Source organism: Erinaceus europaeus, chromosome 18 (genome assembly GCF_950295315.1).
Source record: "Erinaceus europaeus chromosome 18, mEriEur2.1, whole genome shotgun sequence".
Lineage (NCBI taxonomy): Eukaryota > Metazoa > Chordata > Mammalia > Eulipotyphla > Erinaceidae > Erinaceus > Erinaceus europaeus.
This window is the reverse complement of record NC_080179.1, coordinates 12,781,475-12,796,686: the sequence shown is the minus strand read 5'-3', so window position 1 is coordinate 12,796,686 and position 15,212 is coordinate 12,781,475. Positions and strand designations below refer to the sequence as shown.

Genomic DNA, 15,212 nt, shown 5'->3' with positions numbered 1-15,212 from the left:
ATTGATCCCTAAAACCTAGTCCCTGCCTCCCAGTTCCATAAAGGGATACCATTGTGAATTGTGCAAAAAGCAGCCTGTGGAAAGAAAGGCTGGGAGACAATGATACACAGAGAGGGGACTGTGTCCACTAACCCTGCACAGCTAGATAGCAGGATGTGCTGACAGTCCCAGCCTCATTCATAGCACTGCAAGTAAATCTCCCACTGTCCTCTGCAAAGGCTTCACGGATCATAAGACGAGCAATTCCACTCTGGAAGGTTATCTGGAAATCAATGGAACTTTCGATTTGGTAGTCTTCTCTGTACCATGTCACTTTGGGGCACGGGTATCCAGAGATGTGACACTCCAAAGTGACAGATTCACCTTCTACAACAGTCACATTTTTTAAACCCTGAAGAAGGAAAAGAGAAAAGATACCTCAGTCTGTGTGGATATTCATCAGTCGTCTTTGTAGTCTACATTATATTTGGGATTTGAATTTGCACATTCTAATGTCCATGATTTTATTTTATAATAAATATCTAGATATATTAGTAAAGAGATTCCCATGGATACTGCAGCAGTTTCTCTGCTTATTTTAAACTTCCCATTTTGTATATGTGAAAGACCTAATGGTAACTCCTGTTTGCACCAAGCAAAAAAAAAAAATACATATAAAGAGGATCTTTACTTTTATGGTACATATTAGAAAGTGAGGGGGTCGGGCGGTAAGCAGCGGGTTAAGTGCACAAGGCACAAAGCGCAAACACCGGCGTAAGGATCCTGGTTTGAGCCCCCGGCTCCCCACCTGCAGGGGAGTCGCTTCACAGGCGGGGAAGCAGGTCTGCAGGTGTCTTTCTCTCCCCGTCTCTGTCTTCCCCTCCTCTCTCCATTTCTCTCTGTCCTATTTGGCAGCAACGACATCATCAACAACAATAACTACAGCAAAGCTACAACAACAAGGTCAACAAAAGGGGGAAAAATGGCCTCTAGGAGCAGTGGATTCATGGTGCAGGCACCGAGCCCCAGCAATAACCCTGGAGGCAAAAGAAAAAAAAAAGAAAGTGAGACTGATATTTAGCGCCTGTTTGCATCAGTAGTTGAAGAGGCCTTTGGATATCATCAAGTTCCTTTTCCAGAAACTTTGGCATAGGCTTGGAATGTGGGATTTTTTGAATGTTATTTAATCAGATTTTGTGTTTATTTTGGGTCTAGGAATACTAGAATACTAAAAATTTTGTACAGAAAAAATGATTTTCCCCCCCCTTTGCATCATTTCAACTTAAGAAAGTTTTCACAGGGATGCGTTATTTTTCAGGTGGGTGGGGGGATGATGTAGTCTCAATCTGAAATAAAAGTAAGACCGTCTCAAGTTCTTAAGGTGAAACTATATTAATATCATGTGATGAAGCAACTCTTTGCCTTCTGTTATTCTCAAATAACCAAATCATAATGAAACTTAAAGACTCAGTAGCAAGCACTGGCTTTCCAACAAAGCTTTTTGAATTGGGGCAATGCGTTCTTCTGAATTCCCTTCTCTGTTGAGCTAATTATCACCCTTTATATTGTACTGTGCTTGTTGATGCACACTTTCTCTGAGGGTAAGGCAAAGAATTCAAGGAGCACTCCACTGGTTTTTCTCTCTCCATAACCCTCACAATAACACATAACACACAACAGAAGTGCACTTTGTTTGTTGTATATAGGACTTATGTTGTCTACAGAATTTCTCTTTCTTTGGCAGATAATGTATAATCTTAAAATGAGTATTTGTAAACTAATGTCATTTTCCTGTTTGAGAAACATACTTTGCATACTGGTATCAGTAATACTGGACTGATGTACACACAGTCAACACAGTCAGATTCTTTACTCACTGAGACTAGAGTTGGTGGAGTAACAGGGATTTCAACGGGTGCAGGTACTCTTGCTGTTTCTGTTACCTACAAATTTTATAAAGGATGTTACAACATGCTCATGAAATTAGGGGAAATCTCATAAACTCTTAACACATGCAAAATAATAAAAAGAATTTGCAAAAATGAGCTCTGACCCACACCATCATCAGGAAAATTAAATGTGAGCATGGTGACAAAGAAAAGCCTGATTCCATCCTGACTTCCCTAAGCAGATGATCTCACCAATCCTACCTCACTGGGGAAGTATAGAAACAGGCTGGAGGTACAGACTGACCTGTCAGCATCCATGTCCAGTGGAGAAAATTTTGCTCCATACTCCCAGAGGGATAAATAATAAGGAAGTTTCCAATGGAAACTTAACTTCTGTGGATGGAACACAGAACTCTGGAGGGAACTGTATGGATTACACTCCCTGTCACAACTATACCTCATTACAATCTTGTAAAGCGATATTAAATCACTAATAAAGAATAAAAGATTAAGAGAGAAAGAGAGGATAGTTGCCTGTGGAACAAATGGGCAGAACGCCTGGCCTTTTTCAACAGGACTAGATTAAAAGACAGAATGCAACCCAGCAACTAACCTTGGCTTCACGCCCATGCAGCACTTCAAAGCGCTCTTCACGGACTGTGCTACCAGTGATGCTCACCCCTACTTCCTTCTTCACTTCAATGCCAGCTTGACTCTTGTAGGACTCTGGTGTGTCAGTGAAAGGGAACTGGGGTGAGGGGGTAGGCTCTGCTCTCACTCTAGCTTCACCAGGCTTCACAGTAGGTGCTTTCACGGATTTGGTGATTTTTTGAGCAGAAGATGTGGTCGATAATTCTTTCTGTAATGTTGCAATAGCACTACCGGCTATTGATGCCTAAGTGCAAGTGGAGTCCAGAAAGTAAAGTCATTTGACCATCGTCTGACTTATCACAAAATGCTTCCCAACTGGTATTCCTGTAGTGATCCTGAGTCTATCTGATAAATGGTCCTGTTCTGTAATGCTTGCATTGCCACCCTTACATAACTTTTCATTTTACTATGCCAAGAGGAAAACTCTGTATGAAAATACTTTAGTGAAATATTTTAAATCAAGAAATGATTTAATTTGCTAAGAACTACATTAAAATGGTACATGGAGGTTTCAGCTACAAATCTCTGTGAAGGTGAAAACAGGGGTATTCAGCAAAGTACTTTGAATCTTCTTTACTGTTTCTACTCTGATAAAGGTTACACTTATTTGCTTTTAATAGCAACTCAGAATTATCTCTAGATAGTAAATGTACGTCACAAACCTCTGAAGGTATACTGAGTTTGGATTCTATCTCTTGGATATTTGCAGCACAGATAGTAGTGACTAACACTAAGGATTATCATGTGCTGTCAGTTTCCTTAAATTTTTATATGTATTAATTTGTCCCTAATGACAGAATTATTCATTATAAAAGGCCGGTTAGAACACTAATCCAGGGTCTTTGGACTCCACAATTCAACAAACTCTTACAAAAGACTACCTCTACCCTTTCTTATAGGAGTGTATAAGTAGATGGTTTTCACTGACTTTATAATAGACATCATGTTTCCTGTTAAGTTATAATGAGCTGTCGTCTCATCAGGAAAAGTAGACGGTATGAGACACTGCAAATTGCACAATATGGAAAAGAGAGAATCTTGTACACACCTATGACTTATCAGAGGTTTGAAGTAATTATCTACTGTTTTACGCTCATCCTCCTGAACAATGCTTAGAAACTGAACTTTGTGTGCTTCTAAATCTACCATGAGTGCAAGCAAACATTGAGAGAGGAGAGAGAGAGAGAGAGAGAGAAAAGCCAATTTGTTTTGAGCTAAACATTTCTTTTTAACATCTTACCTCATATCCATGTTCTGTCTTAGGAACAGAAATTTTTGAAACAGTAAAGTGAGGACTTGCAGTGCGGGGACGTTTATCCACATGGACTAATCTTTCAGTTGTTAAATCTGTAGTTTTCTTGATCTGCATTCAAATGAGACTCAGTGAATCACGGCTCACCCAAAGACCAAAGAAGATGAGCTAGGTTTTCTCATGGACAAGGTAACTAAAAGAGAAGATATAGACTCACCTGTGATGATATTTGCATTCCCATTTGATCAGTAGTTGTGATATGAGTCTCAGAAGGGGCCTGTATCACTACAGGCTTGACTGCTTTAGGGACAACATGGGGTTCTGAGGCTGGACGCTGGGGGTGCTCAGAAACTTTCGTGGTGGACACTTGTTCCTTATAACCATATTCCAAAGTGGTCTTCTGAGCGTATGATTCTTCGAGATGCCGTGGCTCTCTGGGCTCTCTATCACGGGCCTGGTCTACTGCAGCAACAACTGTTGCTACAGCTTCGGCCTTTTTCCCAACGTCCACCTGAAGAAAAGGTTTCCAGAATTAATTCACAGTAATATCAAATTTGGCGGTGGGGTATGTTAGGATAGGAATTAGGAAAAGACAAATGCCTAAAGGTATGACAGACAGATGGCATCCATATTACAAAGTTCTGTTAATGTTTCCTGAAATGTAACAAAGAAATACATTTGGGGATTTAATATTTCATTGATTATTGTGATGTATAGATACCTATTTAAATAACTCTAGGTATACTTGCTTAGATTAGTTAAGATTAGCAGAGTAATCAGTATGTAAGATTTTGATTTTCTGTAGTATTTTGCCTGAAACACTCTGGGAAATCAAAACTGGGCCCGGTTAACTTTATTGATTATTTGCATTCTTATTGATCATTTTTTTCTGTGTTGATGCAGTGACAACAATGCCTCAAAAGTTGCCATGGTATCACCTAGAAAAATCTATTGTTACAGAGTTATACAGCTGCAGGTAAAGTAAATCTGAGATAACCGGAAAACTCATGAACTCACAATGATCATATTAATTTACCTATGATTCCCTAGGGATATGAAATTTTTAATCTATTGCAAAATGTCTTTGTTAGAAGACAAGAATGAATATGTGATTAAAAAAAGTGTTGTCATGTTTAGATTTAACAGAATAACCTTTCACAGTGATTCAATTCAGTTTAGGTTGAGTTCAATTTACTTTCATTATTACTTGAAGTTTAAATGAAAAAGAAATAGAAATATTGTTTTCACATTTCTATGAATTCAGTTAACATAAATGGGAACAGCTTGCAAAGGAGTTTCTCTTTCAAAAAAGCAAAGCAGTGCGTATGGCTTACATGTTACGACTCTAGAAAATACTTGGAAATCACATCATCATATGTACACCAACAGTATGCTTTAAAAGGAAGGCTGGAACATATTCCATGTTAGTGTAGAGTTTTCTGCTGCTATGAATAGATTATAAATTGAATCATTTTTCAGGTATAATACTCATATATGTTTTTAAATAATTGTCAGAGTCATTTAAGATATAAATGAGGATTTTTTAAAAATGGAATTGCACATTTAGTGATCGTGGAATTTATCCAGGCTTCCTTCGAGGATACCACAAACACTCTAATTTATCTTACAGGACTGCAAATACAGTCTTCACTATAAGTTTCATTTTAGAAGAAAATATGAAATTTGTGTAAGACTTGAGAGAGCTACTTTATCTATTTCTTTCTTTTTTTAACCATATAGATCTCTATTAACTTTAGTTTTTATAAATATTTTATAATGTTAACATCTTCAACAGATAGCAAAGTGTATATATATATATAGATAGATAGATAGATAGATAGATACAGATGTACTTACATACTAAATTTTGCCTGTAGAGTTACTGAATTTACATTATATCTCACTTTTATCTTTGAAATCAGTTTATGAGGTAGTTAGGCTAAGCTTTAATTTCATTTAATCAATGAGTAAATTTAGGCTCAAAGAAATTATCATATGCTATCATATACACATCTCACATTTCAAAATCTATGCGAGTAGTTGCTTTTACTTCTTAGTGGACTCGAAAATTCCTCATGCTTTTGGAACTTATGTTGAGAGAAATATAGGGCTAGCAGACCCATCATTCATACCAACTAAATGCTGCATTTTAATTTAGGAACACAAAAAGAAACTGTCATTTAAATATGACTTTCTACAATTAGGAATATTAACTGTTCCACTGGGGGAAGTGAACTGAATCTAATCATCTCTAATGTTTTGCTGATAAGTTAAGCAATTAGATGAAACTCAAAGAGCACAATGGTTCATGAGGGATGGAGAGTTATGAGATTTGATGATTAAATGGGATGAAACAATGCTTTTCATCTCTACAGCACCAGTTTCAGTTTTCATCGCCTCATGAAAAAGATATATTTTTTTCTTGTTTAGTAGCAAATCCATGTCTAGTATTTGGCAATGTGGCCAGCTTAGTAGGTTTTGCAGTGGCCAACATTCTTTTGGGTAGAGGTATTTTCTCAGCTTCCACTGTGAGCTAGGTTTTAGCAATAAAAATAAGACAACCAATTTTATGTACTTAAGAACAAATGTAAATTTAAGCTATAATCACTCCATCAAATGTATTACATCTTGGAAATGTGGTCATCAAGGCTGTTAGGTCATTCAACTTGGGTTAATTTTTTTTTAAGTGATCTTAAGCTATCTTTTGAAAAAAAAAATCAAATATACAGATAGAATGTAGAAATAGAAAATAATGTTCAGGGAAATACAGACAGGACTCAGATATAATGCTAAAAAAATTCAATTCAAAGTTACAGTTGTTAACTTTCAAGTACTATGTCAGTCATAAATGGTTCACTTAGGTAAGCGGCAGATTCATGGCAAATAGTCAAATTCTTAGAAATTTCACATGTACAAACAGTACACTAATATTTGTGGCTTAGTGTAGTTATTCTGGTTGTGTAAATCTTTTATGTTTTTTATAGATTTTAATGTTACATTTTATCTAGCTTTTTACAGCAGTCACTATAATTTTCTCAACTTCTTTTCTCATATGATCTTTGCAGGAGGAAAAGATAAACTTTCATTAAAAATTATGTATAATTTCCCAAAATAAATCCATATTTTGCAGTGTAATATCATGCATGTCTGATCCCTTAAGACATGTATATTCTAGACAACAAGTAAAATTTATCACTTCCACTCTTATGTTTGTGGAGTATCTTAAAATAAGCCTGCATGCAATTTAATCAACAGCTTCTAAAAAAGTTTCTAGATGTTAATAACAAGATATGGAAAATATTTAAAAGATACGGGGCAAAGTAAAGCAGAAATATTAGCGATAACAAGTACTTCGTTTTGTTAATTTCTAACTGTTTATCTAAAATAAATAATAAAAGTTTCTCATACATAAACAATTCTCAGTCTTAGTATTATGGTATTATAACAGTGGATGTCACATGATTTGGTATTAATGTATTATGATGGGGAACTGCATATGAGATTTGGCATCAATGTATTATGATGGGGAACTGCATATGAGATTTGGCATCAATGTATTATGATGGGGAACTGCATATGAGATTTGGCATCAATGTATTATGATAGGGAACTGCATATGAGATTTGGCATCAATGTATTATGATGGGGGACTGCATATGAGATTTGGCATCAATGTATTATGATGGGGAACTGCATATGAGATTTGGCATCAATGTATTATGATGGGGAACTGCATATGAGATTTGGCATCAATGTATTATGATGAGGAATTCCACACTTGGACTACCAATAGTCACCTTTCCATGAGTAACTTGAATGTGTTCTTGTCTAGTAGCCATTCCTTCTCTAGTTCTCAGTGCTGTTTCTTGTTCTTTGGCTCTAGCAGTAGCCACTGCTATTGTAGACAAGGCAGTTTTCTCAGCTTCTTTTCTCATCTGATTATTACAATAAAATGAAGGGTTGAATTGTACAGGGCTTCAGAAATACATGGCAGGCCCTCTCCCCCTCCCCCTTAGTGGGAATGCAAGATGACATCACTCAGGGTTAACTACACAAAAGAAAAGTAAGTTCTACTTAGCAATGTTTGCATATATTCACTAAGAATCACAAAATAATAGACATGTTAACTGTTAAAGAATTTCCCAGATGAAGGTTTTAAAAATCATGCAAAGAATAGTGCAAAGAATAGTGGTGAATAAAATGAGTTGTAAGTGTTGTTACAGATGGATTGAAATCAGTGTGCAGACAAAAGTGAGCAGTCACACATCCATCACTTTGTTTTTAGTCCGGGATTCAAAAAGGGACATATAGATTAATAACATACACTACAAAGGAGTTACTGCTTTACTAGAGATTAGCTTAAAGATGAACTTTTCCCAACTAAGATAATCCATATTCACCTTTTCCTGAGAAAGTTGAACTTGTTCTCTTTTGGAAGTGATGCCTTCTCTACTTGTTGATTCTACTTCTTGTTCTTTGACTTTGGGCGTGGCAACTATGACTTTGGGCACCACTGTTTTTCTAGTTTCTTTTATCATCTGGTCATATGATTAAAAAGTGAGAAAATGGTCACTGAATTTTATACAGCTCCTAATGAAAATAACAATTCAAAACGGAGAAAGCGAACAAATTTCTTCCTATTCAAAGATATTAACCACACATCTAGATCACTTGGTGCTTTGGTTACTTATACCCTTTTCACTGGCCTAAAAGGAAACAATGTGATTAGCAATACAACTATAAAGGATACATTTATTTCTCTTTCTCACAATATTCCTAATCTAATCACTGGAAAATTCTAGTGGAACAATAAATAACTCATATTTTGTTTTATCACCTTTATAAGGCCCCACAATATACTTTAATATATGATGTTAAAGTGAATATAAATGTATTAGTACTGTTTTTAAAAGTACAAAAGTTAGGTGTGAAAAGTGGCAGTGAAACCAGACAAGTGGTAAAAGTTTCTGGAGCGATTGTAAAATTTTCTATTTTAGTTATAAGGAGAAAGAGAGAGGTGAAAAAATGATTATGAAGAGTCATGATAAAAATGTAGGTGATCTGCAGTGAACTGATGAGACAGTGAATTTCACACTGGTAAGAAGTCATCACCTTTTCATGAGTTATCTGCATTTGATCTTGTGTGACATTTTCTTCTGTAACTCCAAGGGTGGGTTTTAATTTGGGGGGCTGTGCAGTGGCAACTACTCCCATGGATGCAGCTGCTGTCTCAGCTTTCTGTATTATCTGATTTTCAGAGTAAAAAAAAAAAAAGGCTTGAGTTTCAAAAGCCACAAATGAGCTGGCAAGAGAACCTTGCAAGAATCAAGAGAATACAGAATGTTTAGTGAAGAGTGAGAAACTGCCCCATTTCCATTTAAAGGAACAACATTGTTTAAAACACAGATTAATGGGAGTCGGGCGGTGGCGCAGCGGGTTAAGCGCGGGGACCGGCATAAGGATCCCGGTTCAAGTCCCCGGCTCCCCACCTGCAGGGGAGTCGCTTCACAAGCAGTGAAGCAGGTCTGCAGGTGTCTATCTCTCTGCCTCTCTGTCTTCCCCTCCTCTCTCCATTTCTCTCTGTCCTATCCAACAACAACAACATCAATAACCACAACAATGTTAAACAGCAAGGGCAACAAAATGGAAAATAAATAAACATAAAAATTTTTTTTAAAGTAAAAAAAAAATAATAAAATACAGACTTATGTATTCCTGAGGCATAGCTACTTTTTTTTTTTAAATCCCATTTGCCTTTTGACAAATTTTTTAGGAACCTGAAAAAGTTTCAACTTCAATGCACATTGGCACGTTAGGAAATCCAGTGAAAGGTCACTGGCAAATCACTGGAAAACTATAGCAAGGGCTGGGGAGAAACCATAATGGCTATGCAAAAAGGCTTTCATGCCTGAGGCACCAAACATCCCAGGTTCAATCTCCAGCACCACTGCCAGTGCTGAGTAGTGCTCTGGGAAAAAAAAAAAAAGGAAGAAAGAAAAGGAAAGAAAGAAAGAAAGACAGAAGGAAGGAAGGAGAGATAGAGAAAAGGAAAAATAAAACCTATAGTTAAGGTTGAACTTTCTAGTGGAACTAACACTGCAATGGAAGGCTTGATCAAGTCAGGAAACGATCTTGCATATTCTAAATCTTTCATTATGAGGAGAGAAATCCATTTAACAATCCCTCATCAGCCTTTTAAGTGAACAGCTCATCAATTCAGTGGGTATATGTGCAGTAGAATAGAATGTTCAGCATGAATGAGTTTCAATACTACGTACGCACAGAAAACAACAAAAAGAAAACACACACAAAAAGATTCCATCATGGATAGGATTTGGTTGCAGGGTATATGCAGCTGATTGTAATGTGACTTTTTTTTTGACCACCAGGGTTATTGCTCAGCCTCAGTGCTAAGTGCTAGGTGGTCTCGTTGCCTCTACTTCTACAGGCTCCCCCCCCCTTTCTTTATGTTTTCATAGGATAGAGAAATTGAGAGGGGAGGAAGAGACAGAGAAGGAGACAGACAGCGAGACAGACATCTGCAGTACCTGCTTCACCACTTGTGAAAAGTCCCCCCTGCAGGTGGGGAGTGGGGGCTTGAACTGGGGTCCCAGTGCATGGTAACATGTACCCTTGATGAGGGGCACTGCCAACCAGCCCCTGTAATGTGATATCTGTCAATGAGCACAAAGTATTCACAAATTCAAACTTACTGTTTCTTGAGTTACTTGTTTTCGTTCTTGTTTTGTAGTAATTTCTCCAGTAATCCTAGTTTCTTGTTCTTTGGCTTTAGTTGTGGAAATTACTACTTTTGGTACATATGCTTTTTCAGTATCTTTTCTTATCTGAAATAAATGATAAAAATAAAAACATATTGCCTCCAAGTCCCTATTGATAATAATATCGTGCTTGTTAAATATTAGACAATAAAATTTAAAGAACAAATCATCTCACTTTTATTAATATGATATGCTCAACTCTGTATAAGTTCTAAATTAAGCTATGAGAATAAATTGGATTCAATACTTTCAAAGAGTTATAGCCTTCTTTTTAAAGACTTCTAACCTTCAAACAAGATTATTATTCTATGTTACTTATTCTATGTTACTTCTACCATCAAAAATAATCTTAGAAGACAGGATACAGAATGAAATATCTTGGAAATAATTTTGTTCAACTCTTTACTTTTATATACGAGGAATAAAGTATGGATAATATGAACAATTTATAATCTGCAATTACATGATGATTTTGTTTTTGTTGTTGTTCAGAAAACTTCCTTAAATACAGAGATAGGTATGCCAGGATTTATGTTTCCAAAATTGAGACATTATGGTGGAGAAAAACTCTCATAAATACCCCAAGTAAATTCTTTGTCCAAATTTTTAACCTTCTGAAGGATGCTAGATTAGATTTGGATGCTACGCTAAGATTTGTGTCTAAGGGTGTACTAGGGAGACAGTTTTCTCCACTTGTCTTTTTCCCATTCTCATTCCCATTCCCATTCCACCAAAATTCAGGATCTCGGAGTTAAAAAGTTGAAAAGGTGAAATTTTAAGTTCCCAAATCATCCAATGGACAACTAACTCCATAGGGCAACAGTTTTAACGATGGACTTTATATAATCTGTCTCTGTATGTCTTCTGTATGTATGTGACTGCACCAATCTGTTCTTATTACTTTTCTGGTCATTTGACTTGTTAAGGCCAGGCTATCCAATCCATTTCAAATATGTCAAATGTTCTCCCAAGGAGTCAAGAAGCAGTTATTAGGTCATTTTCAAAGTAGTGTGTGTTCAAGGGTCTTTTCTATTCTTCTGTGCCCATATCTTAGCATCTATTTGTTCTCCCTGCTCTCAGCTCGTATGTTTTTAGTCACTGCATTCACTATCAATATAGATCAGGTTTCTCTTTCTGCTTTTATTATGTGTACACAGAGGTCCCTTTCGTCCACTCAAGAGAAGCATTCTGTGACTCTAAAGGACTTTGGTATCTAATCTTCAGTTATACACAGATCTGGTGTGGGGGATTTATTAGTATCATAGCAACCATAATAACTAATAATCAACACCTTTTAGAGTCAACATTATTTGTGTTGACACAAGCAATGATGACAGTAATTTCACATCAAAAACCATTTTCACCTGTTCATGAGTTACATGCATCTGGTCTTGTTTTGTCATAATTACTTCTCTGGTTCTTGATTTTAATTCTTGTTCCTTGGCTTTATCGGCGGCCACTACTACTTTAGTTATAGCAGTCTTCTCCGCCTCTTTTCTTATCTGATTTTCGCAGGGGAAAGGAAAGAAACATTTTAAGACACCTTATATGAAATGTTACAATAATAAATCAGGGTCAAGACATAAATGTCACACAAGAGAGGATAAGGAGGAAAGCTAAGAGTGAGTTTAAACTGTAACAGAAAATCTATTCAAATATGAGGTAGCAAATTATCCTGGATTTATAACATGTCTCAGCCATGAATCAAGTGTCATATTTGTTTTCAGGAAAGTAAAAGCAAAAAGTCTCTTAGGGAAGCTTAGAGAATAGTAATTCCTTTCCTGAAATGATCAATTTCCTATCTAATTCTTGGAGCTACGAGGCTCTGGATTTAACTCATCTGGGGGCCACAGTAATGAGTGCACACCCACTTCTATGGTCCAGCTGATTTTTCTGGTCACGCCATTGTTTGGATAAGCTTCGGAGCCCGTTATACTCTCAAGTCCCTGTCTGATCTCCTGTAATCACTTTCTGATAGTAACTTCTGCCTACCTGTTTACCTGGCCAACAGAGCACAGGCATTTAAGATGTTTATCTCTCAGAGGGTCACCTTTTGCTCAGAAAGCTGTCAAAAGCTTGGGCCATATAGATTGTGCTCAAAATGACTGAACACAGTTGGGTCAGACACCTCCATATGCAAAGCTTAGTGTGGACCCCTCACACATACCTGTTCTTGAGCAGGTTGGACGTGCATGGCAGTCGTAGTCGTCCTCTGAGCAGTCTGCTCTACAGCGCTGACAGCTGGTTCTCTCACTCTGGCCATGTCAACAGCAGCAACAACAGTCGCAACAGCTGCACTTTTATCTGTTTCGTGTTTCACCTGAATTAGAAGGAACCGAGTACATGTTTGCTTGTTTTAACTTTTATTTATTTATTTCATTTGATAGGACAGAGAGAAATTTTTGAGGGAAAGGGGAGAGGCAGTGAGGCAGAGAAATGCCTGCAGCACTGTTTTATCACTTGGGAAGCTTTCTCCTGCAGATAGGGACTTGGGATTTGAACCCAGGTCCTTATAAACTATAATGTGTGCACTTAACCAGGTGCACCACTGCCCAGCCCCATGTTTGTTTTTTTTATGACATGCTAGGCAGAAAATGCTGAAGTCCAAAAGGAAAGTGTACCACTTACAGTACATATTCATAAGTACTTCACATTGCAAAGAGAGGTCTGACATGCATTCTATGACTGAGTCTTTGTTCCAATTAAAAATGATTTCACCAAGCATGAGCCACGCTTCATCTTATGTTTTCACCTGGTAAGCATTTCCCCTCCACCAGACACAGAATGAGTATCATGGAAGGATTCTGGCCACTGAAACCAGAATGTGAAATAAAGGACAATAGAACAAGAAAGCTCTGACAGTACCTCTGCCGCCCCAGAAGTCACTGCCCCTGACGCATAGGTGGCGCTGGCTGACACACTAGCAGCTGTGCCTACAGCTCCACTGATGGTCACTTGCTCCTGCAGACCGTAACTCCCTTCCCATCTCTCTTCTGTCCTCATCTGAGTTGAACTTGTAACCGTGGTTTCTCTCATTTCAGTCTCAGAGGAGGCCACGTAGCCCTCTTGCTTCCAAGGGGGATGCACCTCAGGACCTGAGGCCACAGTGGGTGTCTGAGTCTTACGGATGAGTAACGGAGACTTAACAGATCTGATAGGAGATGTGGAGACCCTCCCAGCTGGAGACACGGACCTGAAAAACAAATGGCAGACGTCAAGAAGACCCGCATGTAGAGCTCCACTCAGGTCCTGAGAATATTGGAAAGAAAAATCTGTGTTTAAACGTAAGGCACAGTTAACACAAAACATGTGCTTCAATAACCTACTCAGAGGTCATCAACTTGAATGTAAATTCTGTTAAATACCAGCAACCTCACTCATGACAACTAGGCTTACTATCAATACTAAGCTAGAGAGGTTTGTGACCTACCCAGCTCTCCCACACTAGAAAAAAAATCAAGATAAAGAAAATTTTGTCTTAATATATATATATATATATATATATATATATATAGTAATGGCAAATACAGTAACCCATAACCTTGAGGTTCTCTGTACTCCTAACTTTGGGGGAGGCTGTGAGAAGTTGTCAATAGATGTCAAATGAAGAAGGGTTTCTATAATCAAAATTATGTGTGATTCTAGTAAAAACAAGCAAATCAGGTTTTGTTTTTTTTTCTGTCATATTCCCCGCAGCCTTCAATCATTGCTGTGACTCTCCAAACTGAAAGGGAACCTCCTGGTGGGCACTCTTCTTGCAGAACATTCTGGATACGGACTGTGCGACACACTTTGGAAACCACTATTCTGAAAGTCTGTTGGGGACTCCTCTTTGTAACTTCCTTTGTGTTTGTTGGTTGTCACCTCACCGTGTTGTGCTCTGTTCTTTTTAAAGAATTTTGTTTCTTTTTGCATTATGGAAGGAGTCATTTAATTTGACCCCTAAGGATATCATAGTTATCATTAATTACTTAGCTAATTAATTAATTTTGCCTCCAGGGTTCTCACTGGGGCTAGGTGCCAGCACTATGAATCCACTGCTCCTGGAAGTCATTTTTTTTTCCATTTTATTGGATAGGATAGGAGAGAGATTAAGAGGGGAGCAGGGGATAGGGAAAGAAAGAGAGTGAAAGAACTCCAGACCTGCTTCACTGCTAGTAAAGCTAACCCCTGAAGGTGGGGAGCCAGGGGCTTGAACCCAGATCCTTGCATGGGTCCTTGTGATTCGTACTATGTGCAGTTAACTATGTGTGCCACCGCCTGCCCCCCAATTCCATAGTTTTTAAAAAATATTTATTTATTTTTGTTGCCCTTGTTTTTATTGTTATTGCTGTTGTTACTGATGTTGTCATTGTTGGATAAGACAGAGAAATGGAGAGATTCCATAGTTTTTTGTTAAGTCAATAAAGAAACTTCTTCTAAAACAGTTGTCATTGCTTTTATGTGCAATCAAGCCTCTGAAAGAATTCGAATGCAGGAGTCAGTCAGTAGCGCAGTGGGTTAAGCACACATGGCACAAAGCATAAGGACCGGAGTAAGGATCCCGGTTCGAGGCCCTGGCTCCCCACCTGCAGGGGAGTCACTTCACAAGCAGTGAAGCAGGTCTGCAGGTGTCTATCTTTCTCTCCCCCTCTCTGCCTTCTTCTCCTCTCTCCATTTCTC

At 37.7% G+C, this 15,212-nt stretch overlaps 1 protein-coding gene across 2 annotated transcripts in view; it reads right to left on the bottom strand.

The window, feature by feature from the left end:
* The window catches only part of TTN (titin), a 332,848-nt gene that overhangs the window by 303,705 nt on the left and 13,931 nt on the right, over positions 1-15,212 (bottom strand). The window contains exons 7-18 of one of the 2 annotated variants that reach the window (XM_060177642.1): positions 13,416-13,743; positions 12,718-12,870; positions 11,915-12,052; positions 10,485-10,616; positions 8,884-9,018; positions 8,172-8,309; positions 7,569-7,706; positions 3,989-4,282; positions 3,760-3,882; positions 2,482-2,763; positions 1,857-1,922; positions 133-391 (exon numbers count right to left, since the gene is read on the bottom strand). In XM_060177642.1, coding sequence (XP_060033625.1) covers positions 133-391; positions 1,857-1,922; positions 2,482-2,763; positions 3,760-3,882; positions 3,989-4,282; positions 7,569-7,706; positions 8,172-8,309; positions 8,884-9,018; positions 10,485-10,616; positions 11,915-12,052; positions 12,718-12,870; positions 13,416-13,743 — 2,186 coding nt within the window. Of the gene's footprint in view, positions 1-132; positions 392-1,856; positions 1,923-2,481; positions 2,764-3,759; positions 3,883-3,988; positions 4,283-7,568; positions 7,707-8,171; positions 8,323-8,883; positions 9,019-10,484; positions 10,617-11,914; positions 12,053-12,717; positions 12,871-13,415; positions 13,744-15,212 lie in introns of both variants that reach the window. The other variant, XM_060177641.1, reaches the window with a different exon arrangement.